The sequence below is a fragment of the Mesocricetus auratus genome, unplaced genomic scaffold (genome assembly GCF_017639785.1).
Source record: "Mesocricetus auratus isolate SY011 unplaced genomic scaffold, BCM_Maur_2.0 Super-Scaffold_100707, whole genome shotgun sequence".
Classification (NCBI taxonomy): Eukaryota; Metazoa; Chordata; class Mammalia; order Rodentia; family Cricetidae; genus Mesocricetus; species Mesocricetus auratus.
In genome coordinates, this window is record NW_024429269.1 from 679,264 (window position 1) to 692,562 (window position 13,299).

A 13,299-nucleotide genomic window follows, 5' to 3' on the forward strand; every position below is an offset into this window, starting at 1 on the left:
GACCCTCCTGCCTCATCTCCTGAGTTCCGCTAGACCCCTCTGAAGATTTCTTACATTTAATGACCGGTAACTGAAGCCGAGCATTGTGAGTTCAAGGCTCCCTTCCCGACCACTGCAGTGTGAATGGCTGTCCACAGGGGTGACAAAAAGGAATGGATGCTTACTTCAACCTGATAACATTTAAATAAGAGTTCAACAACCGTACTAAACGATCATTACATGTAGACTTAGTGTGGGCCCTTCTTCTGAAACAGTTTTTATCCCATTTAAGAGGAGGTGTTGATTCCTTGTACCATGCATGAAATCTCCGTGGCTGAGTGCTGGCTCCTTAGCAAGTGGTCAGCAATTAGGGGCTATCCCTCTGTCCTCACGGTATTCGGAAATGATCTCCTGTTGCTTTTAAAAGAAAAGTTGTTTTCGTGGTTTCTATAAGCATGCCTCTAAGGTTTCCAGGGAACTGCTAGTGGAATTAAGCTGTTGATAAAGACGTTCTCTCATGTGCTGAGCACTGGATTAGCAAACTGATGCTCCGATGGTTCCAGTCATCCATGGGTAGCTCACTCTTGTTTGTGCTCTAGATCAGTGGTTCTCATTCTGTGGATCGTGACCCCCTTTGTGGGTCGCATATCAGATGTCCTGCATATCAGATATTTATATTAAGATGCATAACAGTAGCAGAATTACAGTTATGAAGTTGCAACGAAATGGTTTTATGGTTGGGGATCACCATAGCACAAGGGACTGTGTATTAAAGAGTCACAGCATTAGGAAGGTTGAAAACCACTGGTCTGGACTTTTCTGCTTTCCACCCTCACCATCCTGTGTGGCTGGTGTACCAAGCAGATACAGTTCCCTCTCTCCTCTCCCATCCTCCTTCCTACATTGCCCACATAGACAAAAGAAATAAATGGAGAGAATTTATCACTGTTAGTCCTACATGTGTTGGTCCATTCAGCTTAAGCATAAGTGGGGAGCTCAAGTAGAGGCAGCATGGTTCAGGACCCAACATGCGGATGTGTCTACAGTGACCCGGAGCAAGGGACAAATCAGAGGAAGGGAGTGGAATAGGCCACTAAAGCAGCATGTGCTCTCCTGCAGGGCAGATGGTGTAGCAGTTATCACCTGTCTGAACTGTGGCCATTCTGAGTTCTTATGTGAAATGAAACAAGTTGCTTGATCTTGCTAAACCAGTTACCTCATCTGTAAGATCCTGTCTACATGTCTACATGGAGGATTAATGTGAATGCTGATTACATCCATGCGTGGAAATGCCTAGCCTTGTGCTGTGCTTGTAGTCAAAGTCTATGAAGTAGTTCCATTCTTATGGGCTGCATGAACATACATACCCTAGTGGGTTTTTTTCTTTTTCTTGTCTTTTGTTTTTAATGGAAAGTAAGTAAAGTGTGGATGGTCTGAGTTCACAGGAAGACAGTTTGGATCCACAGTTCAAGGTTATCCTGTCAGCTACGTAGCCTGTTTCAATATCACCCTGGGTGATAAGAGTCTCTGTCTCAAAATTGATCATATATATCATCTCACATACAGGTAGGCGGATGACAGAAAGGTAGATGATAGCTGGGTAGGTAGATAAATGGGTAGATGGTTGGGAGGGACATCCTTTCTATGCCATGTTCCTGTCACTGTACAGTGCCCTTTTTTTTTCCCCATGGGACTGTATGCATGGATTCTGAGAAGCAAACAACTAGATTTTCTTTTCAGCAATCCCAGTGGAAAAAAGTCTAAATTTAACTTAGTAGTAAAAATGGTTTCAAAACCTCTTGTGTTTTGTTTTTTTAGCCTGCCTATTCTATTTCTGAGTTGCTTTTTGCTCACATCCTCCTCGGGACAAGACCGGTCATCTCTCCTGCCCTGTGCTCTGTACACTTGTGTCATTCCTTTCTGCAGTCCTCACAGGCCACTTTGACGCAGCCTTTTTTGCAAGATTATGACTGTCCTGTTTGTGTGGCACATTTCTTCTGTCCTAACTAGACAGGAAGAATTGAAGTAAAATCTGTAAAAAGGTGGATGACTTGGAGAGATGACATTGACTGGTCTCACAGAGGACCCAGGTTTGATTCCCAGCATCCACATGGCAGCACACAGCCATCTGTAACTCAAATCTAAGGGATCTGACACGAGCTTTTGACCTTCATGGACTCCAGGCATACTTGTGGTATACAGATACACATACAGGCTATGTGTAAGAATGCATTGCCCATAATAACTTCATGGGGAAGGCCACAAGTATGAGATAATCAATGTGTTGTCCCCAAATAGGAGTCCTTCTGTCCACTTGTTGAAAGAAAGACTGTGAGTGAGCTTCTTTTCCAAACCGTTCCTCCACTGTTCTCCACAGGACTTCCTCATGGAGACCTTCATTATGTTTAAGGATCTGATTGGAAAGAATGTGTATGCCAAAGATTGGATGGTCATGAATATGACGCAGAGCAGGTGAGAGAGTCCATAGTCATTCTGGAAGCATTTGACCTTGGATGTGTTGACCTGCTGTACATAGTCAAGTGCTTCAAACCTGGCATGTGAGAAGAGGGTATTCCCCCTTTCCTGACCCTGATATGGGTGCTTAGAAACTCCTTTTCACTAGGCTACCAAGTTCTCCCTGCTTGCTGTCTCTGTTTGCCTGGGTTAGTGTCCTCACCATCTTCATGTTAATCCCCACTGGCCATCAGCTCTGCCTGCTCCATGCAAACCCCTCATCCTGATGTTCAAGGTCCTACCTGCCTTTCCCGCCACATCCTCTGTAAGCATGCGGCTTGTGCACCAACCAGGCTTCTCCTGGTTCCTGAATGTATCCTCGTTCTCACACTCTGCTTCTACCTGCCGTGCCTTTTCTACTCTCTTCTACTTAATCACTCATCCACTCACATGGCCCTTCTGAAACATCACCTCCACTGGAAACCTCCATCCCCAGCTGCCACTGCTCTAGAGGCGGTGGGACCTGGGAAAATGGAACCTGTAAATGAGACAGACTAAAGTCTCATGCCATACTTTATTCAGAGCCTCAGACAGTTTATACTCCGAGGGCTAAGAAAGGCCACGTGGGTCACGTTCTCATGAGTTCAAGCTGTATACAATCACAAGGGCAAGCCGCATGTGGCAAAAACATGTTTTTCCATATAAAGAATGTTTTAAGCATGTAATTGAAGACAATAACAAGAAATAATGAGTAATCTGAAATAAACTTATTCCTATCTGCTACACCTGGGAGGAGCACAGAAACATGTTCCAGGAACCATTACATGTTTTGAAGAAACTGAGGTCACAAGACCCTTGTCTTGTTTTCTTGGAGCCTTCTCAGATTTCTCCTCACACGACTCCATTCCTGGACCGCATTCCAATACCTAGCCCTTCAGAAATGTCTGTTGATCTTTTCTTCCTTTTGGTTTCCTGTATCTCTCTAAAATTCTATCATATAATTCTTTTTCATGTTCTCTGTTGGAGAACAACTAGATGTCTAAAAAGAGTACCCTGCTGCAATCTTCTTAGACCACGACTTGGAATTTTGAGCACAACAGCTATAGCAGGACCTTAGAATTGCTACCTAGCAACAGATGCTTGCCAAATAGACATGAGATGAACTGAATAGCTATAATATTACAGCTTTAGAATGTTGTTAATGAGCCACATAAGCCAAATCAGCATAAGCATTGTCAACACGCCATAACCCTGGTAGGAAGTCCCTTCCCAATTAGATGGCAGATTCAAGGACAATTTCATGAGAATGCTCACCTGTAAAGACAGCAAATTGTAAACCACCTGCTCTGGTGCGCACAGAGCCTGGCCTTGCAGTGTCTGTTCCATCCTCAGTTAACTCGTGCTATACCCTTCTGTAGAGTGTGCTCTGTGGACAGCCTCCAAGGACACTATTGGGCTATATTAATTGTCCCAGCCAAGCCCAGGAGTATTAGTCTGTGTCCAGAGCAGGTAGGGAAACATCCCCAGGGGTACAGTGTTGCCTTATTCATCTGCTCTTTCCTCCCCAGAGCTTTCCTCCGTGCCATCAATCAGTTTGCTGAAGTTCTCACAAAGAGCTTCATGGACCAGACCAGTTTTGAGCTTCAGGTAAGCATCCACCCATCTGGAAGGCCTTTGCATAGCAAGGGGCTGTGCCAGCAGAAACAGTGGCATTTCAGATTTCATCACTGTCAAAAGGGGTTTTCAAAAGGGCCTGCCAGTTTCCTAAAGCACAAATTCCAAAAAGAGAGTCCTCCAAACACAATAAAATGGTTTGTTTTTCACTACACAAAAGTAGCGCACGTAAAAGGAAATGTGAGCAATACTGTCATAGAAAGTATAGCTCGATGGAAACACAAATACAGTGTTCTTTCTCCGAGATTCAGCCCAGGAGTCCAGGAGCACCAGGGGGAGCCTGACTCTTTAATGCCTCTCGTTGCTATGCTTCTATGCACACAGACCTATGGGATGTCTACAGTGTTCTTTCTCTGAGATTCAGTCCAGGAGTCCAGGAGCACCAGGGGGAGCCTGACTCTTTAATGCCTCTCGTTGCTATGCTCCTATGCACACAGACCTATGGGATGTCTACTTTGTGCATTTGACACATTGTGTGAGGTTAACACCAAATAGGACGATCACAGGACACTCAAAGTCAATGAGAGTCAAGTGAAATGCTGATGGTTTCAGACCACAGTAGACCAAAGGTCCTAAAGTATCAGGAAGCAAACTATGGATAAGTGGACTGTTCTCACCCTGGCCTTCATGGTTAAGATTTTGTGTTGATTCTGTCCACACAGGCATGAATGTGCAAATAAGCAATTTCATAAGCACACTGTCACTATTACGTGAATACCTGTGAAACAGGTAGTGGCTGAGTATGGTAGTGGACACCTTTCACTACAGCTCTCAGAAGGCAGAGGCAGGTGGATTGCTGTGAGTCCCAGACCAAGATGATCTACATAGTGAGTTTCAGGACAGCCAGGGCTATAACAAGACCCTACCTGCAGAAATAAAAACAAACCCAGGCATCTGGTAGTTTCATCTTCATTTATCCTTTCCTGTAACAAATAGAAGGATATTTGTGTGTGCACCTAGCAGTATCCCAGTGCCTGGTGAAGGTACATCAGGTCCCAGCTTTTACAGGGATTTAGGTTCAGGGGACATTTTCTTGGTGATGTGCTTTTCTTGTGTGCATTTTGTTTGTATCTCAACCTTTAAGCTAGAGAGTCATAACCAGAGCAGGTTGTATAATGTATGTGTGTTTGTATGTATGTATATATGTATGTATGTATGTATGTATGTATGTATGTATGTATGGTACATATGCAAACCAAAATAGATTTGAGCCGTGTAACTCTTTAATGATCCATTTGTCTACTTCCTTTACTTTTTCCACAACCTAAGACTTTTTTTTTCCAATGATGTTAAACATCTTTCATAGTATTTTTAATGGCTGAATACGGCTCATTGCACTGCTGGCCTGTGACATAGTAACCAAATTGTTAGGAACATTCTGATTGTTCCTATTTTTGTTACATTGAATAGCTGTGAGAACCTTCTTTGGTTGAGATGTTTTTAACTAGCCACAGTTACTTTATCAGGAACAAAAAAAAATCAGGAAAGTATTTACTAGCTCAAAAGTCTGGCAGAACTGGAGGGCTTTTGATACATACTGCCAAGCCACCTGCTATAAATAGGTATGTTTCTTGGCAGTACTTCTCCTATGCCCCCAGGGTAAAGAAAAATGTAAAGTTTGGGCTTTTTTTAAGGTTAATATTAAGCCTTAAAACTTTTAATGGTGAATAATTGAAACCCCAGAAGGAACAAGAAGTCCTGTGGGTTTTATTTGGATTTTCCACAGCGTGACTCTCCCACACGTGGGTGTTTTATCTGGATCCTCACTGGTGTTATTTGTGTTTTGCCCTGCCCACTTGATGCATCCTGCATAGCTCTGGAACAATTACTTCCATTTGGCTGTAGCTTTTCTCACCCATGAGTCCCTCCAGCTCGAAACTTTCTCAGAAGCCAAGCGCAACAAGATTGTGAAAAAGTAAGTGTCCCTTAAAGATTCGGTGACCGTGGGGAAGGTGGATTTGTCTGTCTCTGTTCAACAGTATTAGGTTGTCATAGAAACAGGAACTTGCTCACACTGTTGACGATGTAGGTTTTATGTGCGATCACTCACTAGATCTGAAATTCCTCCACATTCATGTTATTTTATTAATGCCTCTCCATCCCCTCCTCTCCTCCTATGCTATTGATGGAGTCTGTGCCTGGTGAGGTGCCCTTGCCTGGGATCTACCGCCACCTGCTGCCACTTTACCAAAATTGCAGGCACAGTGTCTCCTTGCTTTTTGCAAAGAAGAAATAAGAAAACTCGAATGTAACCTAAATCTATCCCTTAGATTCATAGCTTGGAATTCAAAATGGAATTGTATTCAGGAATGACAGGAAGCTCAGTCACATGTTTTATGGCATTCTCCCAGGTCTGTTTCAGGGTTCGTTGAGAGCCTGGAAGCTCAGAGGCTGTCATTGATAAGCACTCTGAATTTATTACTTAAAGACTTTGAAATTTTGGCTCTGTTTTCACTTGCTGTGATACGTTGGAAACTAGGCAAGTTATTTAATATTCCCCAACCTGTGGTTTCTCTCTACAAAGATCGATAACTAAGGACTAAGACTCTGAGACTCCTTTAAAAGATACAATGTATGGCCTGTTTTATAGATTTCCCTAATGGGTAAGTAATGAGAGATGCTTATTTTTTAAGGAGGGTCCTTTGATCTGCCTCATGCTTTAAAACATCTTTGGTAGCAATAGGACCTCTTTGAAGATGGATTTGAATTGGCTTAAGCAACTACAAATGAAGATAATTGGTTACAAATCAAAAAATAATTCTAGTTAGGATTGATTCTGGTTTTTGTCAAAGAAAAATAGACTGTCAATATATAACCCATCTAAAAATATGTGTGCATATCAACAGAAATAAAAATTTGGAGAAGTAAAGCCAATCATGTTATAGTTATAGAGGGTCTTTCCTCATGCATGCTTTTAGTGGAAATCAACCTACCAGGTGCAAAAACATAGACATAGACATTGTTTGTTAACTTTAGGTAGCAGTTTTGGTCACGTAGGCTTACCTGATATTAATAATGAAATTAAATTAAACATTTTTATGCAAATGAACTGGTAGGAGGATTCAAAATAGGATCAAAAAATAAAAATTCTGGCTTCTGAAGATATTTCCAGTTAAGAATTTGAAGAAAATAATGTTTAGGAGATCCCTTGCATGATGGGAATGTAGGGATTGTAAGACCAGATGTGGCCTGTGTTAGTTTCCCAGAAGCCCTTGCACATAGCAAGCAAATATTCCACCATAAGCAGCCTGCCCAGTCTTTTGTATTAGATATTCTGAGTCATCTAAGTGATCATTTGAAGTGCTGAGAAAGCTGTGTGTAGCTTACATGCAAAATCCCTAAGCCTATGGTTCTCAACTTGTGGGTCACGACTCCTTTGGGGGTCAAATGGCCCTTTTACAGTCACATATCAGATATTTACATTGTGATTCATAACAGTAGCAAAATTGCAGGTATAAAGTAGCAATGAAATAATTTTATGATTGGGGGTCACCAGCCATATGAGGAAACTGTATGAAAGGGTTTCAGCAATAGGAAGTTGAGAACCACTGCCCTAAGCCATTCTATGTAAAGGACTCAGGGGTCTGGGGAGCTTAGAGCCAGCCCCTGAAATGCCAAGAGATGACTGTATTGCTTGCTGCTCAGTTCCGCTGCAAGTCATTATTTTAAATGATCTTCTTCCTAGATATGGGGACATGAGGAAGGAAATTGGCTTCAGGATCCGGGACATGTGGTATAATTTGGGTGAGTGTCTGAACTTGCACAAGCTCCTGCATGAATTCTTTATTTTTTGGTTTTTGTTCTAAAGCTTTCCCCGTACAGGTTTTCTCTGTACAGGTTGCATTAAACACAAACACCCATAATGAATCTTATTTTAATTTACATAACCCTGAGATTTATCTGTATGCACAAAAGTAGACTTGTGGGTTCCATACTGTCTCGCCTAGGATATTGACAATGAGCCCTCTGTCACTGTGTCACCACACACTATCAGAGAACAGCATTCTGCCGCCATCTCTTGATTGACATGCAGTGTCCACATGAACTTTTTCTTCCCTTATGGGCCCCCTGGAGGAATATTGTTAAGGTGGGGCTTATAGTGATACAGTCTTCTAATATCCTCATTTACTTCCATCTAAGGGCCTCACAAAATCAAATTCATCCCATCCATGGTGGGTCCCATTCTGGAAGTCACTCTGACCCCTGAAGTGGAGCTCCGTAAAGCCACGATCCCCATTTTCTTCGATATGATGCAGTGTGAGTTCAATTTGAGCGGCAATGGCAACTTCCATATGGTAAGAAGCAGCAGCCCCTGGTCTTAGTTCCGTGGAACAGTTGACTTTTGATTTGTCATCTCTAAATGGAGAGGTAGCAGCTCGAATGAAAAGTGCATTTTAAAACTTATTTTTTAACATTTCATTGTGTAAATGCATCAGACGTGTGGTTGGGTCCTCTGGCTCAGACACTGGAAGAAGTCTCTGCACTCCATGTCTTTCTTAAGTCGGCACTGTCTCTAGAAGATGAAATGTTAGCCTGGAACATCTTCCTCCTATATGCCTGAAGGCATAACCTGTGAGGGCTGAGAACAGGTGCTGTGGTCCAGCTCCCACCATCCCTGCACTCACCTTTGAGAGTTTTAGTTTTCTGGAGCTTTCGCTAGACCTCCCTTTATTTACCATATTCTGCGTTAGTCAGGGTTATAAGAGGAACGGAACAGATACTCTGAACACAGATTACAAAGCCCATTTATTGTATTGACTTATGCAGTCCAGTCTGGGTAGTCCAACGACGACTGTCTTCATACTAGAGAAGCTTCGAGCCCACAGCTGCTCAGCCCCTAAGACTGGATGCCTTAGCAGTCTGATAAGAGCTGAAGGCCTGGAGAATTCCTGATGAGTCTCTGGTCTTTAGTACAAGTCGGAAAGTCAACGAATCTGAGCCCTGTTCACAGCAAAGCTGGTTGGTGGCAGCGGTGACAGCAATAGGGTAGATACACGCTCCAGGAGGAGCAATCGCAGGCAAAGGGTGCATCTTTTATATCAGACTGCCCACTCTTGGGGAGAGTCTTCCTCTCTTCTACCTCACAGACCTATCCAGAGGCTTTCCCCCAGCTGATCCCAGAGAGAGCCAAGTTAACAACCAAATTGACTCAAGCTTCACATCTGCAACATCTACAAACCTGTTAACATTGCCATCACCAAGACTCGGACAAGAAACAAAAATAAGATAGATGCCCAGGGTAATGATGCGTACCTCTAGTCCCAGCACTTCAGAGTCTGAGGCAGGAGAATTGCCATGGGTTTCTGGCCAGATAGAACTACATAACAAAACCCTGTGTAGAGTGCAAAAATGGACAGTGGTTAGAATTTGTTTTATATGCATAGTGATAACATAAAATCACGTTTCAGGTGTGTTTGCACATGTAACATCAAGGACTCATTCAATAACCTGCTTTGGACTGTTTTTATGGGCCTGGTGCACTGAAGATATCCCCCCTCCCAATCTACTTTGAAAACAATTTGAAATTGGAAAGGGGTCAAGCCAGATCTAGAAAGACTGGTCACTATCCACCATGTATTCTTTAGGATCTGACATTCTCTTGTGAAATTCCATCTTTCAGTTTGAGAATGAGCTGATCACAAAGCTGGACCAGGAAGTGGAAGGTGGCCGAGGAGATGAACAATACAAGATTCTTCTGGAAAAGCTGTGAGTATCTCAGGGCAGCACCTGAGGACAGAGTTTCTGCTGCCCATCTAGCAACCAGTCAGCAGGTTCAGCGTCACCCCTGTCACCAAGTGGTCCTCGGGAGTGTGGATGGAATCCACACGCTGACAGTGCAGTGTGAGTCCATGCTTGTGTTTTCCAACCAACCTAGCCCCAGAGAGCACAGCAGATGGGCAAGAGGAGGAGACACACGCAGCAGTGGCATCCTGCCCAGTGTCTTAATTATGAACTTGAGCAAAAGTGGGGCACTTCTAATTATGGCGTCAAAGCAGCTGTTTAAAGGAAGTCACGGTCGATTTTATACCTAAAAATACCTCGCATCCAGTCAAGGAACTCTGAGAATAGAGCAGTTGTTTCTCAGCCAGCTTGGTCTGAGGTCCATGAAGACATCACTCCTTCATCTGAACCCACATTGTCCCTTCATCCATTGCCTCCCCTACCCAGCCTCTACATACTCGACCTTTTCATGCTGTACATAGGGGTGTGTAATGTGGCTAGAATCTTTGGCTACTAGGACTTATAAGATTAAGTACAAATCCCCTTTTCACTACGTTATCAGATCTTGTCTTTGGAGCCAGTGAGTCATCTTGACAGATACAACCTCCCCCACCCTGCCCTTGTCTATAAGAGTAGTCTTATTGTTGGAATCAAATGAGGCCAAGTGCCAGCATAGGGTCCCTTGAAGAGTTCACACTTTTAGAAGTTTGAATGCAGGAGGGCATTGTGACTCAGCCAGTGAAGGAACTTGACAGCCTAAGCTCAAACCCGGAGACGCACATGGTAGGAGAGAATCAGACCCTGAGATGGTCCTCTGACCGCCACACATGTGCCGTGACATGCACCTACCCCCACACATGCACAGACATGTTTGTTTCTTAAAGGTCGACTGCAAGTATTACTGTCTAACCATCCCATTCTGCAGGTGGCTGTGCTTGTTGGTTTCCCGTGTTCTTTGGACTTTAATAACCAGCCACTCCTATTGTTCCCTGTGTCTCCTCTGTGTCATTTGATTATTCTCCTGTTCTAGGGAAATTTTTTGGACCAGTGTGAGCATGAATATAGGGTCCACCAACTTTTATCATTTTCTCTTAAAGATTCCCTGAGTAGGAGCCAGCACACAGCACTCAGTAGTAGAACAATATAGGGAAATCAACTCTATTTTAAAGAACTAGATATCTTTATTCTTTTGAGTTTCCGGTTTTGTCTAGAAGTTATGCATTGATAGAAACAGACACAAGACTTAGGGATAATTTGCTGTGGTGGCACCTGCCTTTAATCCCAGCACCCTGGAGGCAGAGGTGGGAGAGTTTCTGTGAGTTCAAAGCCCGCCTGATCTACATGGTGAGTTCAGGACAGCCAAGACAGCATAGTGTGAATCTAACTTTATAAAAATAAAAAATAAATCTGAGCCATATCTCAGTGGTAGAACATGTGCCCCCTACACACACACACACACACACACACTATCACACTATGTACACAAGACAAAATACTCATAAAAAATCCCTACAGCCAAGAGATTTTACTTTGTCTCTTTTGTTCTTTCTGGATCGTTGGCTCAGACAAGTTTGACTGTACCAATTCCAGCCCCCAGAAATATTCCTTGAGTCTGTGTGTGTGTGTGTGTGTGTGTGTGTAGAGAGAGAGAGAGAGAGAGAGAGAGAGAGAGAGAGAGAGAGAGAGAGAGAGAGCCTGTGCACATGTAGGTATATGCTCATGAGTGCAGGTGCCCTCTAAAGAGGGCGTAAATTCCTCCAGAACTAGAGTTATAGGTGTCTGTGAGCTGCCCAGGATGGGTACTAGGGACCCAAACTCAGGTTGTCTGCAAGAACATGGTAAGCTCTTAACCACTGAGCCATTTCTCCAGGCCCAAATCTGGACTGATTCTTTAGACCCATTTCCTTTTCTGAACTTTATTTTAGTTACCCAAGAAACCCCACAGCTTTGTTCTGTATGGCCCGCAAAGGGGAGGGATGGATCTGAAGTATACCCTTGGTATGTCGGCTCACGGCCATGCTTTTCTGTCTGAAGATGGTTGTAGAGTGAAGTCTTCCCACCAGCCTGGTTCCAGAGCCGCATCAGTCCCAAATGAACACACAGGAGGCTATATTAATTATGAAGCTGTTGGCCATTTGTTTGTTTCTTACTGGCTAGCTCTGACTTAAGAATTTAACTTATAATTGTTAATCTAAGTATTTCTCTTACCAGAGAAAAGGGTCCGGACCTCTTATTCCTATGGCGGCTATATCATGACTGCCTGTGTCTCTCTTTCCCAGAATCCTCCTCAACTCCTAGTCCCACCTATCTTGCTTCCCTATTGGCCAACAGTGCTTTATTGACATATACACAGGACTTCCCCATCAGATGGTTTTACCTGGTATCACCCATCCAAATGGCTACCAGGTTCTTCTGGGCTAGGTTTCAACCTGAGATTTTCAGGCTGCCTATTCAATGCCAGGCCCTAGAGAGAACAAAGACATAGGACACAGTTCTGATACAGCCGAGTTAGAATGGGGAGGGCGTGTGAGCATTGTAGACCACAGAGTTCTCATTTCTGAAGCATCCACTAAAGAAACTATTGATGGACTAATGCTCAGAGGATATTGTGGGCTGGAGTTCTAAATGATGGAGGGACTGAGTCCCCAAGAAAGAGCAAAACTTGAGAAAATAGTAGGTCCAATCTGGGCCCTGTTGAAAGTCCTAGGGCACTCTGGGTTCCACAGAGGATATGTTTTGTAAGTCTATAGCAGTGTTTCTCTACCTGGGGGTCACAACCCCTTTTGGGGTTGAATAGCCCTTTCACAGGAATCACCTAAAACTATCAGAAAACACATAACAGCAGCAAAATTACAGTTATGAAGTAGCAATGAAAATAATTTTATGGTTGGAGGGTCACCACAACATGAGGAACTGTATTAAATGATCGTAGCACAAGGAAGGTTGAGAGCCACTGGTCTAGAACCTGCTGCTGGGACTTGATTGGGACTCACAGATGGCGCCAAGAGTAACTGGGTTAACTAGGAAATTATCTCTCCCTACTCCAGACTCTTAGAGCATTGCCGGAAGCATAAATACCTCTCGAGCTCCGGGGAAGTCTTTGCCCTCCTGGTCAGCAGCCTCTTAGAGAACTTGCTGGACTACCGGACCATCATTATGCATGACGAGAGCAAGGAGAACCGCATGAGCTGTACAGTAAATGTTCTGGTAAGGAAAGGCTTGCTCCTGGGGCTTGTAGTGGGCACAGCTAAGCCACCCCTACTCTACCAGCTCTAAGTTGATAGCATGGATGCCCAGCCACCCTGGAGCATCTCTATGGAGTCCATGCCCTCCTGAGTCAGACTCACAGACAGTAGGCACAGACATTCGAGGGTTTTGAAACAGGCATGGAAAGTGCAATCTTGACACTCAGGCCTTTCCCACACTCCATCTCAACCTTCCTTTTGGCCTTAACTCACACACGCTTGCTTT

General features: G+C 43.7%; 1 protein-coding gene across 1 annotated transcript in view; it reads left to right on the plus strand.

The window, feature by feature from the left end:
• Positions 1-13,299, plus strand: part of Dock5 (dedicator of cytokinesis 5) — a 184,230-nt gene that overhangs the window by 140,177 nt on the left and 30,754 nt on the right. The window contains exons 29-35 of the mRNA XM_040740571.1: positions 2,357-2,451; positions 4,002-4,080; positions 5,922-6,022; positions 7,793-7,851; positions 8,248-8,402; positions 9,728-9,813; positions 12,876-13,035. Of these exons, the coding sequence (XP_040596505.1) occupies positions 2,357-2,451; positions 4,002-4,080; positions 5,922-6,022; positions 7,793-7,851; positions 8,248-8,402; positions 9,728-9,813; positions 12,876-13,035 (735 nt within the window). The remainder of the gene's footprint in view (positions 1-2,356; positions 2,452-4,001; positions 4,081-5,921; positions 6,023-7,792; positions 7,852-8,247; positions 8,403-9,727; positions 9,814-12,875; positions 13,036-13,299) is intronic.